We start from the raw sequence: 16,818 nt of genomic DNA, 5'->3' as shown, positions 1-16,818 counted from the left end.
TCTCTCCCACTCATTATCATCCACCACCTCCACCACCTCCGACTCACCATGAACACACCCCCCCCACCACAGGCTGTGTGGTGGAGAAGCCTTTAAATTCCTGCCGCAGTGACCTCGGGCCCAGAGCAGACAGCGGGAGTCTGAGGAGACCGATCAAAAAGCTGTGAAGAAGAAGACTGAGATGAAGAGAAAGATGCTGTTGCTGTTCGTCACACTCTTGCTGGGCGCGGTGGGACAGTCCTGGGCTGTCACCTGGGAGTACTACATTGCCGCCATGGAGACGACCTGGAACTACCTGGACTCAGTGAGCACAGACGTGGCCTCCAGACAAAGGTAGCAGCATGGCTGTGTTCTGATGCAGTAGACTCAGTTTACTTTCGTCCCAAGTGCAAAACTGGGTGTAACACAATGCAGAGTTTGTGAAGTTTTTCTCATGGTATAGACATTTGGTATGGCAGGATGTCTTTTCCGCTGATTACAGAGCATGTGGTTTTGATATACAGTAAGTAATACAACAATTATCTTGAAATGGTGCACAGTTTTAGGCACATTTGAAACAATGCTGTAAAATGAGGATGCTTTCAAAATTAAATTAATATTTTTCAGTTAGTATACCTCAATTAGTTATTTTATTATTTTCAAGAAGAATGTTTGGAAATCTAAATGGAAAGTTTCCTATAGACACTTTATTGAAAATAACTGCGTTGAATGACAAAAACATTTGCCCTGTACTTGTATGTATGTATGTATGTATGTATGTATGTATGTATGGTAGAGAATAGTTTTCATTTCAGCTCTGTGTACATATAAATCCAAATTCTGCAACTCCATTCATGTTGTCATTCTGAGTTAAGGCAGATAAGAGTCTTAATGAGCCATTCTGTGCCAGTTACAAAAAATGAATGAGTGTTTTCCTCTGTTTTTGATCTCTAATCCTGTTTACTTCTTCCAGACCTGACATCCCAAAATATACCAAGGCCATTTATAATGAATACACAGACTCCACCTTTACAACACAGAAATCAAAGCCTCCTTGGGCCGGTCAGTATGACATTACACTAAACTGTAGTGACCAATAACAAGTGGTCTATAGTATACGCTTAAATTTGGTCAAATAATCCTATTCTAATCCTAATTTTTCAGCATGTATTTATAAGATGAAAAAAGTGTTAGCACCTTGTTTCTTGTCACTTTGTACTAATTTGTGAAGTAGCCTATGTTGTTTTTAGCAATTAACACTAGGTAGGCTAATTATAGACCACATAATAGCATATGTTCACCATGGCATGGACTTTGTTTCTTTACGTTCATGGTTGTTTTTTTTCTGCGTGCCAGGTATCCAAGGTCCCACAATCAGAGCCCAGGTGAGCGATAAAGTTGTGATCCATTTCAAGAACTTTGCGTCACAACCGTTTAGCATTTCTCCCATTGGGATTCCCTACTGGAAGCAGTCAGAAGGTTAGCATTGTTCCACTCTCCTTTCCCTTTCTTTATTTCTTTTTTGAGCATACTGTAAATATGCTAACCTGGTTGTAAAAATATTTAATATGAAATACTGCAATTATATATGGATACATAAAACAATATCTCACTCACTGGACAAAAAATGTACTTTAACTTTATGAAGTAGAAAGTGTAAGTAATTTATAGATACATTTGATTAACTAAATAAAGATGTTTGAGCTCTTTTGAGTTACCGTACTCAAATTCTAACTGAGATCAATTCAGTCATTTGGATACATAACAAGTACAATAACAGGTGGTATTCTCTTTGCTGACTGTAAGAACTATGAGAACCCATGAAAATGACCTGTTCTCTTTAGGTGCTGGATATGATGACTCCACTACCAGCCAGGAGCAGGGCGATGACGCCGTCGCTCCTGGCGGCTACTACAAGTACGTGTGGGAGATCCATGTCCTGAGCGGGCCCACCATGACAGACCCTGACTGCCTCACATACTCCTACTCCTCCCGCGTCGACATTGTCAGGGACTTCAACTCGGGACTCATCGGCCCATTACTAATCTGCAGAGCAGGTAAGGAAAAACAAATAAATAAAAAAAATATTTCCATGGCTCCACCAATGACTAAAGCACGGTTTAATCATGCACATCCAAAAATAATACAGGTGCAGGATCGAAGATACGGTTCAAAGACTGACTGAGGAAGGGCCGTAACGGCTTGAAACGTTATCAATAAAAAAAATACTTAAATGGGAGCTCTCCAGTGTGCGGATCTTCACTTTTTCTTTCCACCAATGACTAACACATCACTTTACCCAGATTAATTTTCTATTGTTGTGAGAGGTTTAAAAGTACCTTTAGAATGATGTAGTCCTTGGGTTCTCTATATGAACAGAACAGCTTTGCTTTTGTGAAATAATGAATTAATTCCCACCCTGTCATCACACAGGTGTTCTGACAGTCGAAGGGAAGCAAAAGGTTCCTGAGTTCATCTTACTTTTCGCTGTGTTCGACGAAAACAAGACCTGGTACAGAAACCTGGAAAGATCCCTGGACAAATTCAAAAAGCCTGAAATGGCCAGAGAATATCACACCATCAATGGTCATTTCAACTCATCATTACCTGGTATGTTCTTCTCAAGTTGACCATGTTTGAGGAGGGTGTTTCTGAGACATGGTATCATGACTATGATACAAACAAACTTAGACGGCTTAAACAGAAGACGGCTTAGTCAGTATTTACATGGTTTTATGACTATGAGAGTAACACAGAGACAAGTGCAGAGACAGCAAAATTACAGAGGGCCGATTCTTGAGCAATGTTGGTGGGCGAACGAGTATTGGAGAGCTGAGTTAAAGCAACACTGCTCAAAATGTTCCCCCATGCATCACCTCCTTTAGTCAGTGTTTAAATGATAGTGTGACTATGAGAGTTAGAGATGCATGTACAGACAGAATTCTGAAGAGGAGTTAGTCAGTATTTGCTTGGTTGGGTGACTTGTGTGATCGTACAAAAAGTTTCCTGAACATGATCAATGACCTCACACTCACACTCTTTACTTGAAGGAGTTCTCCCACCGTGGCGCTTTATTGAGGTGGACTCATGCGGTATGTGTGGTTTTGCAGGTCTAACTCTGTGCCAGGGCTATGAGGACGTGTCCTGGCATCTGATTGGTGTGGGCACCTCTCCCGAGATCCACTCCATCCAGTTCCAGGAGTACTCGCTGCAAGTAATGAAACACAGGAAGGTGTCCTTGGAGATGGCCCCAATGACCTTCACCACAGCGCTGATGAAGCCGCTGGCTGAGGGGACGTTCCAGATCTCCTGCCGGATCCACTCCCATAAGAACGGTATAGTGTGGATCTTCTCGGGTCTTTTTAGTGCTAATGGATCTAATGACCATCATATTACAGCAATGCATTCTGTAAATGTCAAATATGTGTTTTTCCCATAAGCCATGTATGGTTATTCTTCAGTCATCACACTTCAGATCTTTTTTAATTAATTTTTATGTCCAATATATGTTCATTGTTGTCAAAAATAAATTTTTGAAAGAAACAGCTGTAATAATAATGTAACAAATATGTGATCTAGTGGAAAGATAGTGTGTTTTGATATCCAAATAGTATGTTAACCATATAACCATAAGTCTATTCTCAATACATTTTCCTTTATGTTGGCATACTGTATACTCCTGAGCTGTTCCATAAGCTCTAAATTGTTTGCAATGTCTCTTCCTATAGCTGGCATGACTGCCAACTTCACGGTGCACAAATGTGTAGATCCTGTGCTCCCAGACAAGCGGAATGTCAAAGTAGAGGAGGAAGACGACCCCTCCTACGATGACCTCATGTCCACGATTGTGTTCCAGCGTGGGGGCGTCGCGTCTCTCCTCAGGTCGGGGAGTAAGGGGAGGCCCAGAGTGTGGGTCCACTACATCGCTGCTGAGGAACATACTTGGGACTACGCGCCAAATGTTAAAAAGGGTGACAGGTGAGATACAAGAGAGAATGGGAAAAGAGAGAGTGACAGAGAAAGAGAGAGCAGAAGAGAGAGAGAGAGAGTGTGTGTGTGTGTGTGTGTGTGTGTGTGTGTGTGTGTGTGTGTGTGAGAGAGAGAGAGAGAGAATGAGAGAGAGAGGTGGAGAGAGAGAGAGAGACAGAGAGAGAGACAGAGGTGGACATATCATTAGTTTGTCATAAGTCATAAAAAAAAAATACCTCAGTCACCTACATATTTACCATTAATTTTGGATGAACTAATTTCAGAAGTTCATGTATGCTATTGCTGTTGCTATTTCAGGCTCTATTCCTCTGAGAACCTGAGACAGGGTCCACAGCGCTTAGGGAAGGTGTATAAGAAGGTTGCATATGTGGAGTACACAGACAAGAGCTTCACTAAGAGAAAAAGACAAAGCCCAGGCAAGGGATTGATTGGGCCTGTCCTGACTGGAGAGGTTGGGGACAAATTTCAGGTAAGTACATAAACTACACATGTATAGAATCTGCTGGTGACCTCACACACATGGAGGGCATTTTGTTGCAATGTTGAACATGAGATGTTTGACCCTTTTAAAATCTTTACATCCAGATTATCTTCAAGAATCTGGCTAATCGGCCCTACAACATCTACCCTAATGGATTGACAAGCATTTTGCCACTTAATCGAAAAGGTATGATATCTCATCTCACTCACAGAGAGAAAAAGAGAAAGAGACAAAGAGATATGATTGAAATTTATTTTGAAGACAGAGAAAGAATGATGAATTTATTATTTATTATTACATGTGCTGAATGTACTAACTCAAGGATACTTATGTGTAAAAGTGAATGTGAATGTATATAAGTTCTACGGCTAATAAATTGATCATCTCACCAGCAACCCATAAGGACATGAGCTCTCTGGCAATACAGCCAGGGGACACGTTTTCTTACCTGTGGAAACTGACATCTGAGGATGGTCCCACGGACCTCGACCCACGATGCCTCACTCGTCTGTACCAGAGCACCCTCAACTCCGAGAGGGACTTGGCCTCAGGGCTGGTGGGTCCCCTTATCGTCTGCAAACCAGGCTCACTGGACCGGACAGGCAGAGTGGTGAGGACAATTCAATTCAATTCAGCGAAATTCAATTCAGTGAAATTCAATTCAATTCAGTTTAATTCAGCTCAGTTCAATTCAGTTCAGTTCCATTGAGCCCCATTTACATTTATTTGTAAACCCCCTAAGTGCCAAAACATTGATCATGTATATGACTTATGAAATAGTTTCCATTACATGTATGCATACATGGTCTGGCTTCAATTCAAATATCTCAACAGGTGTCAGTTGAAAACGTGTTGATATAATGTAATGTATGTTATAATATTTTCAGGTAACATCAGATATAGAGAAGCATTTGATGTTTGCCATATTTGATGAAAACAAAAGTTGGTACCTTAATGAAAACATTCAGAACTACAGTGAAGACCCTAATGCTTTGAATACTCAGCATCCAGATTTCTACAAATCCAATGTTATGAATAGTAAGTATACTTACCGGTACTTGCCCATTCAATGCTATTATTTTGTGATGGTGGAAAGGCTCTCCAATTTCTTGTATCTCAGCTGAATAACTGACAGTAGACGTACAAAGCAATGTTGTTGATGTTTTTTTGTTGTTGTTTTTTTTTTACTGTAGATTAATAATAATATATTTATAAATGTAAAAATAAATATAATGTATTATTAAAAATTCATTATGTAATACCACTCAAACCACACTTGCTCTGTCTTCCCAGCTGTCAATGGCCTGATGTACAACAACCTCCACTTCAAGGTATGCCTGGGTGAGGTCACCTTCTGGCATATGGCAAACGTGGGGACGCAGAGCAACTTTCTGTCCGTTTACTTCACAGGAAATCCCTTTGAGAAAGACAAAGTGTACAACACTGTCCTCACCCTGTTTCCTATGAGTGGGGAAACCGTTGCAACAGAGATGGAGACACTTGGTAGGCCTCACTGATCAGAGTTGTATATATGCCGCATAATGATACACTATTCGCATACATGTAGATATATGTAACTTTTATTCTAAGTTACATTTAACTGTGGGTGCTAATAGCTGGATGCCATAGTGGAAGACAAAAAAAACAGGACGTTTGTATTTTGTCACTTTGATTCACTCACCGTGAATTTTCCAGTATTTTAGCACTTAACATTATCGAGTGGAAACATTTGAAGGTTTTTACAACAACTCCATGACTCTTTCTCAGGAACTGTTACCCATTAACAACCAAGTGTTCCAGTTTGTAACATAATCTGTCATTAATGTTTGAAGGTACATAACTCAATGTCACCTGACAATGTCCTTGCCCATTAACAGACCGGGATTTTAGCGGCAACCACTTTCTCGGTCATCTAATTTGTGAGACCTCCTAAGAATCTTCCACTGTCCCTGTGTTTCTAGGTGAGTGGGAGATCAGTGCTTTTGACCCCAAGCTGAAAAACCAGGGCATGAGTGCCCAGTACTCAGTGTTCAGCTGTGAAAAGTTACCCACAATGGATACGGAAGAAGATTACGATTTTGATTATGTGTTTGACCCCATGCCCATGGCGAGGGGTGCCAGAGGAGATCAGGGGAACCAGACAGTGGCCATCCGAGTGTGCCGGCCAGTGAAGACTAACGACACCCAGCTGGACAACACCCTCCCCATCGAGGGAAGGGAGGGCAAGAGAAAGCAGGTGTGTGAGATGAAATATATCAGTGTGGCAGGAGAGCAGGACACCAGCATTCTCTCAGAGGGTGGAATCCCCGAAGACATCCTGGCGGAGCTGGACAAAGAGTTAAATGGGGACCTTGCAAAGCGACGGAAGAGGTCACTGACAAAAACGACTGAGGAAAACACTGACGGAGACACGTCAGCTGATCAAGTCCTGGATGTCAGTGATGGGATGCCGTCTGGTTTCTCCGACTATATTGATTTGGTATTTCAAGGAGAATCTCAGCATACAGCTATGGGGAACTCCACTGAGGCAGATGTCGATGAAACCAAATCTAAGGAGAAGAACAAAACCTTAAATGACTTCTTCAGTAGAATCCTCCAAAGATTGGACCAGGGTTCTTTGAATGACCCTATCCAGACACTAAATGAGACTTGGGAGGAGGCTGACAATAGTGTGGAGAAGGATTCTGACAGACAAAACAGGAGCAAGCTGCAGAGGCGACAAGCTCTTGACCTTATAAAGCACACAGAGCAGGAGGGATCGATAGACCTGGCCAGTGAGAACGACATTCTCGACGATAACTCACTGGACAGTCTAGACGGACTAACAGAATACCTCGATAAGTTACAGATAGACCTTGGTGACCTGGTGGATTTGTCCAATTCCACAGACAACACCACAGACCCAAGACAGATGCCTTCATTTGAATATGACGACTACTCTGATGAAAAGAACTTTTCAATGAATGATATTCCTTACGAGGGGGGTTTGAATCCAAGGTCGAGCCAACCGAAGTACCGCAGCTATTACATCGCAGCTGAGGAAGTCATGTGGGATTACGGAATCACAAAACCCCATCAGCTTATTAGACCAAAGTAGGGGGTGTTTTCTTTCATTGCACACACATACACATACTGCATGACTGAAGAGTGGTACAGAGAAAATGTAATCATGTCACTTTCCACATTAACGTGATCTGTCATCCCACAGAGAAATGCGACGTGGATATAGGAAGTACTTCCCAGCCTACAAGAAGGTGGTGTTCCGGGCTTACCAGAACAAAGATTTCCTGGAGCCTGTCAAACAAGGAGAACTCGATGAGCACCTTGGAATCATGGGCCCAGTGCTGAAAGCAGAAGTCAACGATGTTCTAACAGTGAGTTGGTGTCCTGCTTTGGTTTTGTGGTATTGTTTTGTGGTATTGTGGTATTGATTTGTGGTATTGTGGTATTTTTTTGTGGTATTGTGGTATTGTTTTGTGGTATTGTCAATCTGGAGACCTGCAAAGTGGACCATGATTTAACAGCCATAGCTTGTTGAGGGTTCTTCAGAACCTCTTAACTTAACCTTAACTTTTTTACACATTTTAAGTCCTTTTCAGTTAAAGAAAAATAACAAAGAAACTCTCCAATCACTATCTCACAAAAGGTAAAAGGTATTGAACTTCTCTTTTTTTGTTTTCTCCAATCAGGTGGTCTTCAGGAACAAAGCGTCCAGACCCTACTCTCTGCACCTCCAAGGAGTTTATGACAAGTTCCAGGGGCAGTCGTCTCCCAGCGGTATCCCCGGGCAGGACTATCGGCCTGACGAGGCCCCCGGGGAGCCTGTGCCTCCCGGGAGGAGAGGGTCTACAACTGGAGGGTCCACAAACGCCAGGGACCTGCCACAAAAGACTTTGATTGCAAGACCGGCGCCTATTATTCCACTGTTGACAAGGCAAGGCTTTCTGTTCTTATCTACATGAATAGCTCTTCATCGGTGCATTGGATTGGTTTACAGTATTTCAAGCACACTTCATATACCGATAGTTTCTCCACACTTTTAGACCACATTTCTACATGGATGATTCCACAATACTATGGTTCTTAATTTTGAGGTTTAAACGTTTGATGCTCCTCTGTTCTGAGGATTTCATTATTTCTCTGGTATGTTTTTTTTCCCACCAGGAGAAGGACATAAACTCTGGACTGATTGGTCCCCTGCTGATCTGTAACCCAGGGACTCTCAAAACAGCCACGCTTATGCAGCCAGGGGTACGAGATCTCTTCCTCCTCTTCACCATCTTTGATGAGCAGAAGAGCTGGTACATGGAGGAAAACATCAAGAAGTTCTGCTCCCCCCCTTGCAGAGCCAATAAAAATGACCCCTGGTTTGAGATGAGCAACAAATTTTCAGGTAACTGAACATAGCCCTTGGGTATTTTATATGGCCTTATACTGTGTGCCACTATGTTTTTTAGATTAGTTTTTAGTCTTCATTGGGATGGTTCAGTGTTGAGTCAGGAACAGAGGTCCCCATGGGCCCTGCAATCTATGTCTGTGTGTGTGTGTGTGTGTGTGTGTGTGTGTGTGTGTGTGTGAGTGTGTGAGTGTGGGGGGGGGTGATGCAGCGTCCCCCTCTCTATGTTCTTTAATAACATAGCACGATAAATGGCATAATGTCTCTTTGACTGCACCGTACTCCACAAGACCTCTTTCTCAGCACTAGAACATTGTGCTGAATTTCATTCCTTGGCAACTATAAGCCTAAAGAGGCAGGCGTTGTTATATCAAGTTCTCAAGAGGATGTTGTGACCATAAAAGTGAGAACAAAACAAAGACAATTGCGGTACTCAGTGTACTGTTTGTAAGTTGCCACATAAGGGATGTTGCTGGGGTGTGTGAAATGACAAAAATAAAGAGCACTTATCTGGCTGAACAGCTGTGTGTGTGTGCATGCATATGTGTCTGTGTATATGTGTGGATGAGTGTGTGTGTGTGTGAGATAGAGAATGTGAGGTAAAAGAGAGAGACACACACAGAACTAAACAACATTCTCGATTCATAAATCTTCTGCAGCCATTAATGGGTACGTGGCAGAGACACTCCCAGGGCTGGCTATTGAACAGTACAAGACCGTGCGATGGCACCTCATGAACATGGGCAGTGGGGGCGAGTTCCATTCCGTCTACTTCCACGGCCTCCCATTCAGCGTCAGGAATGACGAGGAGCACAGAATGGGCGTGTTCAACCTCTATCCTGGTAAGCAGTGTTTATTGTTTATTGTTTATAGGATCCCCATTAACTGGGGCATAAGTCCTAGCTATGCTTCCTGGGGTCCAACAGTACAGTGATGCTGGCCTACTGATCAAGTAACCCATCAACATTTTCTTATCCTTTCACATCATTTACGTATAAGATACTGACCATTTGCTTACTGAGCGCATTTTAGAATTAAGTCATTACTTATCATCACTTATCATTGCCAGATGTTATTACACTAACACATCGTATGATAGTTACATTTTCTCAGTTTGTTGTTTAGCTTTGGGAGTCTGACTCAGGACCCAGATTTTGATAGCATTCACTTGTCCTCTCGTGGCATTTGTGCATAGAAGCATCCATCTATGTCTAAACAACTATTTTTGTTTCATGGTGATTGTCATGTAGCCTACTGTGTCTTCTTGGGTGCCCTTTGCTATGCCTATTTTCTTTGGAATTGCCCCATGTGGATAAAGAAAAGGTTTTGAATGGAATTGAATTGACCATTGTCCCTTCTGGTTGTGAGCGCAGGTGTTTTTGGCACCGTTGAGATGAGACCTCCCATGCTGGGCACCTGGATGGTGGAGTGTTCCATAGGGGAGCACCAGCTCTCCGGCATGAGAGCCAAGCTGCTGGTCTACGACCCAGGTAGGTGCCCACTCAGTCTCTACATCACCCATCTGTGAAATCTGTATTTGAATTTCACATTCATGTTTTGTTTTTAGATTTTAAATTTACCAGAAGCCATTAAAAACTATCACTGTGCATACATGAACAGTCATTGTCTTTGCCCCCCAGAATGTATTCAGCCACTGGGGATGGAATCGGGAATTATTTCTGACGAACAAATTTCAGCTTCGGACTATTATGGTAATTTCTCAAAATGGAAAACAACTTGTTGTCACTTTTAAATGGTTGCATACTAGTGTTCTTTCCAGAGTGTTCTAAACTGTTGTCCACATGTCTTGATTGAGTCCATGTGCTGTGGGTGGTGATGGTGGTTTGGCAGGGAAACAAGACAATGTTTTTAGGCACATTCCAGTGAAAGTTTGAGGTCTCTGAGCACTTATTTCTTAAGAACTTGAATTAATTAAATCACCTTGAATCAAAAAGGGATAGGTTATTGAATGCTGAGGAGATCAAGTTGACGTTTGACTCTGTAAAGCGCCTTGAGACATATTCCTGTTATGGTGCTACATAAATTTGATAGAATTGAATTGAATTGTATTGAAAGGATATGACAAAGGCGAAAGTGGAGGAGAACAAATATTATGTAATATTATCATTAGTATAGCAAGCAACATTGCCATGTGGGTCACAAATGGTCTCTACTGTTCCCTCATGATTAGGATAAGGACCTCACTGTGTCATTTCACCACCACAGAGCCCTCAAGAGCATTAATAACAGTTATCATCATTCAAAACTTTTCTCACAGCTGTGACAAATTTCATGAGCCATTATATTAAATGCACAAAGTTGGGAAATGTACAATACAGTCATAGAGGCGTCTTCTGTTTTTTCCACTGTTGCTGTTGCAGTGCTGTGTAGAACACAAAACATGTCTGATTGCAATTTTCCAACTGCAATTCACAGTTTGCCTTTTGTCTCTCTGTTACTTTTACCAGATAACTGGGAGCCAGGCTTGGCCAGGTTACAGCAGTCTGGCTCCTTTAACGCCTGGGTAGGCCATTCCAAAACATCATGGCTCCAGGTAAGATAACAAGACCTGAAGTGACTTGCCTACAAGATCTCACTGTAGCATACTTGCACGAATTAGGCATTACATAAAAACGATTAAGGTAGCACTTTATATGCCATGCAACTTTACATTGTACAGTGGCCTAACATGTAACACACTAAATATCCTTGTAAGTTTGAAATCTTGTGCACATGACCCTCTTACTGCAAATCCAATCCTCAAACCCACTATGCTCATGATGTGTGATCACAAGTGTCAACATGTCACTTTAAGGCAAGGCAAGGCCAGTTTATTTATGTAGCAGATTTCATACACAGGCAATTCAATGTGCTTTACATAAACAAAAGCAAATAATTGTAAGTAATACAATAATTACAATAATTGTAAGTGAATAAAAGCATAAAAGAGCAATAACTTAAAAAATAATTGAAAAAGTAATTAACATAAAATACGTAGACATAGAATACAGAGACATAAAAACCCAGTGCATCTGATGAACATGAAGTGCATTTGATCAGTTAGCATAATATAAAGCAACCACAAACTGTTTGGTCTTAAATTTAGATTTGAAATTGGCAGCAATTGGGCCATTTTTTTTGTCACCTGGAAGTTGGACAAAAGTGAATCACATAGCAATTTCATTGTTCAGCTGAAGAAAGCTGCTCTTTTCTTGTAGGTATTATTTGAGCCAGTTGATAACTGTACTCAAGGTTTAGGGCCTACTGATTCTATTAAAAGATGAGTGCTCTCAGCATCGCAAGTCATCTTGTTGCTTTGACTTAGTAACGTCATGTGAATGTGTAGTGTCAAGCTTATGCGTAAGAAACTAAATATGTAAAAGCAATAAGATGATGCATTATGTTGAGTGCACTAAGTATTTTTTTACACTGAGCATAAAATAAGTCCAAGTTACATGAAGTGTGTGACCAGAATCCTTTGCAACATCTGAAGAAGCTGTTGTCCTTTCCCTCTGTGAACAGGTGGACCTGCGGAAGCCCATGCTGATCCACGGCCTCCAGACCCAAGGAGCCCGAACCGGATCTTTGGGCATCAAAGAAACATTCACCATGTACTTCACTGTCTCATACAGCATGGACAACGAGCACTGGAAGATCTACCGGGGAAACGACTCCAAGCCGTCCAAAGTCAGTGCCTTTCAACTTTCTACACTTGAACTTGCAATGTTGTTTATAGGCCACGCTTTGTAATCAATGTTTACATAAATGTATGGTATTTGCATTATGTCCTGGGATGTCATTACTTTGTTGTTTGGAATCAATTTACCTTTGTAAAGGGTTTTATTTTATTGTATCGTATTGCACGCAGGTTTTTATCGGCAACTGGGATGGCTCAAGTGTAAATGAAAATCTCCTGTCCCCACCAATCATTGGCCAGCACATCAGACTGAATCCAGTGGTCTTCAAGGGCCGTCCCACTTTTCGCTTGGAGCTGCTGGGATGCGATTTAAACAGTGAGTTTCTTTTGTTTGCTGAAATGCAACGCACCTCCGCAAGGACACCCACCACTTTTAAAACGCATCCGTTGTTCGCTGCAAGCTTCACTTCAATAAGGAGCCAGAGGGTATTGAACAATACATTTGAAGTGCATTCTCTGTGTTCCTCTTTGTCAGAGTTTCAAAAGAAGTGAATAATAGCTCAAATCAAAGCATTATGCTGCGATGACAGCACCTCACTTGACATGAAAGGGAAGAAATGCGTCGGTTGGGAGCTCCATGGCTTGTTTCTGAGCTTCACTGACTGACAGTGCTTCCGGCAGGGCTGCATTCTCTGTCTCACAGTTAGTCGTGCATATCACTAATGGCTTCTTGTAAAGCTGGAAAAAAAATCTTGAATTGGCTTTACTTTCTTTTCTTTTTCTTTTCTGATTTTTTTGTTTTTGGGTATTTCTCTAATACATGTTTTGAAATATCAGAGTTCTCTTTATTCTTCAATTCTCTTTTATCTTTGAAAAGGCTTCATCCTCAATTGTAGAATGGATAAGAATTCTCCATGCATTGGCTGGCAGTATTGAAGCTATATAGTTATCATATCTAATTTTTAAATTAGTGTGTGCATGCACACTGAGAATCTGGGAACTAAGTATGAACCAAGAGTTATCTTTGTGTGCACAGCTCCCAAAGTTATATCTTTCTCCAAGCTATTTAAGTGTTGACTCTTTTAAAGTTCCGTTTGTCAGTTCCGAAAACAAATTTCACAGCATCAAAGCTTCAGCAGTCTGCAATGTCCTTGGGTTGTTTAATCCTTCCGAGATAAGCATGCAAACACTCCTCTCTCTCTCTTGCATTTCTCTTCCTCATGTGATATGCGAACCAACACTGTCAGTAATCTCATACTGTAACCCTGCTCTGTCTCTGATCCCAGGTTGTTTGATGCCTCTGGGCATGCAGAAGAAGACCATCCCCAACAACAGCATCACGGCCTCCTCGTATCTGTACAAGTGGCTGCTGTCCTGGACCCCCTCTCTGGCCAGACTCCATCAGGAGGGCCGAGCCAATGCTTGGCGGCCGAAGGTGAGGCCCCTTGGATGGGCATAAGTAACTGGGCATATAAGTGCCCTCCTTTTTTTTTTTTAGTATATTTTTTTGGGCTTTTTATGCCTTTAATTATAGGACAGTGGAGAATGACAGGAAGTGAGTGGGAGAGAGAGCAGGGGTGGGATCCGGAAAGGACCACGGGGCGGGAATCGAACCCGGGTCGCCGGTGTACGGTGCAGGTGCCCCAGCTAGTTGCGCCACAGCTGGGGCCAGTGCCCTCCTTTTTTTACATTCATCCATTTCGAGGAAAGGGTCTTTAATGTTGTATTTCTAGTTGCCTGGAGAATAACAACATCTTGTTGTACTTAATGTGCTTTGAAAAGCCTGGCAAGTGTGAAGAAATGATGAATCCTCCCCTAGAGAGGAATGTTATGTAAATTAGATGCTGCAGACATATTCATTTACACGTCTAAGAACATGTCTTAGTGACGTGATAACAACAGGAGTCATTGAAAAGACATAACAGCCATACTGAATACCTATACAAACAAATCCTTATGACCTTGTAGGGTTTCTCTGTCGTGTTTGGGAAAGCACTTAAGGAATAAAAGGCCCAGGTACTTGTTTGGGCCATTTAAAACATGAATGTATCCATAGGGAGGGGAAAGGAAAGGATTCCAGGAAAGAAAATCACCCATGAAAGGGTTTCTTTCTAGATGGTTGGTGATTAAGCATATAATCTTCCAGCAGCGCTGCCATATTGACCGCAGGCAGTACGAATAACATGAAGTGAAGGAAACGCCCAAGTCCAACACCATTGTCTCTCCTCATTTATTTACCCGGGCTAAGACATTTACTGCTTCCCTTTGCCACCATACTGAATTCGCATGCCGTTGATAAGAGGGCTCAGAAGGTTCAAGACCTTTTGTTATACTCAGCAGACTCTCTCTAGGACATGCTGACATGTGTTTGCTGTTGTTTTGTAGCAGGGTGCATTATGTTTTTGAAAAATGTTGACCTAAGGCAGGTCTATGAAGAATGTTGTTTAAAAATAACTTCTCAGACTTCAGTTGCTTTAGTAAATCTTGACTTTGACAGCTGTGTTCATTGATGCAAACGAAACCTTCTTCAAAACACCCAAAATAAATGACCTAAAGGCTCTAAAAACAAGCAAACTGATGCCTTCTCCCAAGTTTTTCCATTGAAGAGATTTTCATTGAAAGTTTATTTTAGTCTAGGATTGGTCTTAATACATGTGTGGGACACTGCATGGTTAGCTTGATTAAATGGACACAGCTATCCTTCTGGCCCTACAGTATATGTTTGACATTGCCAAACAAAATTACTCCTTTGCCACACATTTGACTCTAGCTTTTTCCATACACTCTCTCTCTCATACACGCTCCCAACAGAGCAATGACCCCCACCAGTGGATCCAGGTAGATTTCATGGAGCAGAGGAGGGTGACAGGCATCATCACCCAGGGGGCAAGGTCCATGCTGCAGGGAATGATGGTCACAGAGTTTTGCGTGTCCACCAGCGACAACGGCCACGACTGGACCATGGTGATGGAGGGCGGAAGAGAGAAGGTGTGTGTCATTTATCACACAGGAGACAGCACAGACAGACACACACACACAAACTCTCTCTCACACACAGATACTATCAGGTTGTTCTAAATGCTAAAGTTTAGTATATTAGCATTTTTCTTGAGGAAAGTTGTGTAAGTCATAATTTGCAAGTGAGGGAAGCAATATTTTAGCAATATTTCATAGACTACTGTATACATTCATAATAAGCTGTCAGTCAGTTGTTTTTATCTTCTGATTTCAGGACTGATGCCAATAGGCACTCTGTGAAGATTTATTTTTCAAAAGCTGCTGCAGAATAAGTGCCTTTTTTAAAACGTGTAATCTTGAGGCTCCACATACTCACAACAGGATGTTTTTTTTTTATTTCTATTCTTTTGTTTCAGAAATTTGAAGGAAACATGGAATACGATGAACAGAAGCTGAACCTCTTTGATCCTCCACTCTTTGCTCGCTATATCCGCATCTTTCCCCGAGGATGGTTGAATGACATCGCTCTTCGACTGGAGTTCCTGGGGTGTGAAACGCAGCAAAGACTCTAAAGCTCACCACTGTTGAGAGTAGACTAGTCATTGACATACAGTATGTGTAAGGAAGCCGAAAATATCAATGTCCAGCATGTGCTTCTGACAGACCCTTTAATGTAACTCATAACTATCCATGTTTGTTCTGTCAGTGCTGCGTCTTATTCGCGCACAGTGAAGTCACTACACTGAAGAAGGTCTAATATCTAACCTCTGTTTGATTTTAAATCTTTGTAAATATCTGTCATGTACATCAAGCTGTATTTATTTTTGTATATCAAAAGTGTTGGTATGTCACATATGTCACACATGTGTCATGTGTTTTGCACTGTGAAGAGAGAAGAAAGAGTATTTTACTGGGAGAGATTTTATGGGGGGGGTAAAAATGTATATTTTAAATACCAAATGCTCAATAAATGAGAAAGCTCTCTTCTCTTTGTCCACTGACCTCTACTCCAGTGATCCAAACAGATTCCCACCCAGTTCAAGGGGTCTGGATCTTTTCCACTTGACGTAGGAAGGATACCATTTGTTTTTCTCGCCTCGTTTTCTCTTTCTTTGCTGTCCTCAAGAGACACTGACACGAACGCCCATGCTACCCAATTGTTATTCCTTTCTCACTCTCTCTCTCTCATTTGTTCCTGTTGTTTTTTCTCCATACTTTCCTTTGATAAAACGAGCACCTTCACCAGTGTCCAAAACTCCAGGGGACCTTTATCTCAGCACAGCCTGCGCTGTTGGGTCTTGCCGTGTTTACACGAACATCATATCAGCAGGCTCTGCTCTTTGTTCAACTGACATGGAAAAATGTGTGAGAAACAAA

The 16,818-nt window shown here is 41.8% G+C and overlaps 1 protein-coding gene across 1 annotated transcript; it reads left to right on the top strand.

Moving 5' to 3' along the window:
- The first annotated feature begins 118 nt into the window (after positions 1-118).
- On the top strand, positions 119-16,442 carry f8 (coagulation factor VIII, procoagulant component). The gene is given in 26 exon segments (XM_048231825.1): positions 119-333; positions 953-1,041; positions 1,336-1,458; positions 1,824-2,036; positions 2,413-2,589; positions 3,090-3,314; positions 3,708-3,957; positions 4,267-4,438; positions 4,555-4,636; positions 4,843-5,060; positions 5,338-5,488; positions 5,744-5,953; positions 6,412-7,543; positions 7,659-7,824; positions 8,140-8,284; positions 8,287-8,384; positions 8,615-8,843; positions 9,506-9,688; positions 10,220-10,336; positions 10,487-10,558; positions 11,315-11,400; positions 12,369-12,533; positions 12,715-12,859; positions 13,770-13,918; positions 15,295-15,471; positions 15,858-16,442. Coding segments are annotated over 26 exon segments (5,082 nt in total). The 5' UTR covers positions 119-181; the 3' UTR covers positions 16,014-16,442.
- The last annotated feature ends 376 nt before the right edge of the window (positions 16,443-16,818 follow it).

This window comes from Alosa alosa, chromosome 21 (assembly GCF_017589495.1).
Source record: "Alosa alosa isolate M-15738 ecotype Scorff River chromosome 21, AALO_Geno_1.1, whole genome shotgun sequence".
Classification (NCBI taxonomy): Eukaryota; Metazoa; Chordata; class Actinopteri; order Clupeiformes; family Clupeidae; genus Alosa; species Alosa alosa.
This window is presented reverse-complemented; position numbering and strand designations above follow the sequence as displayed.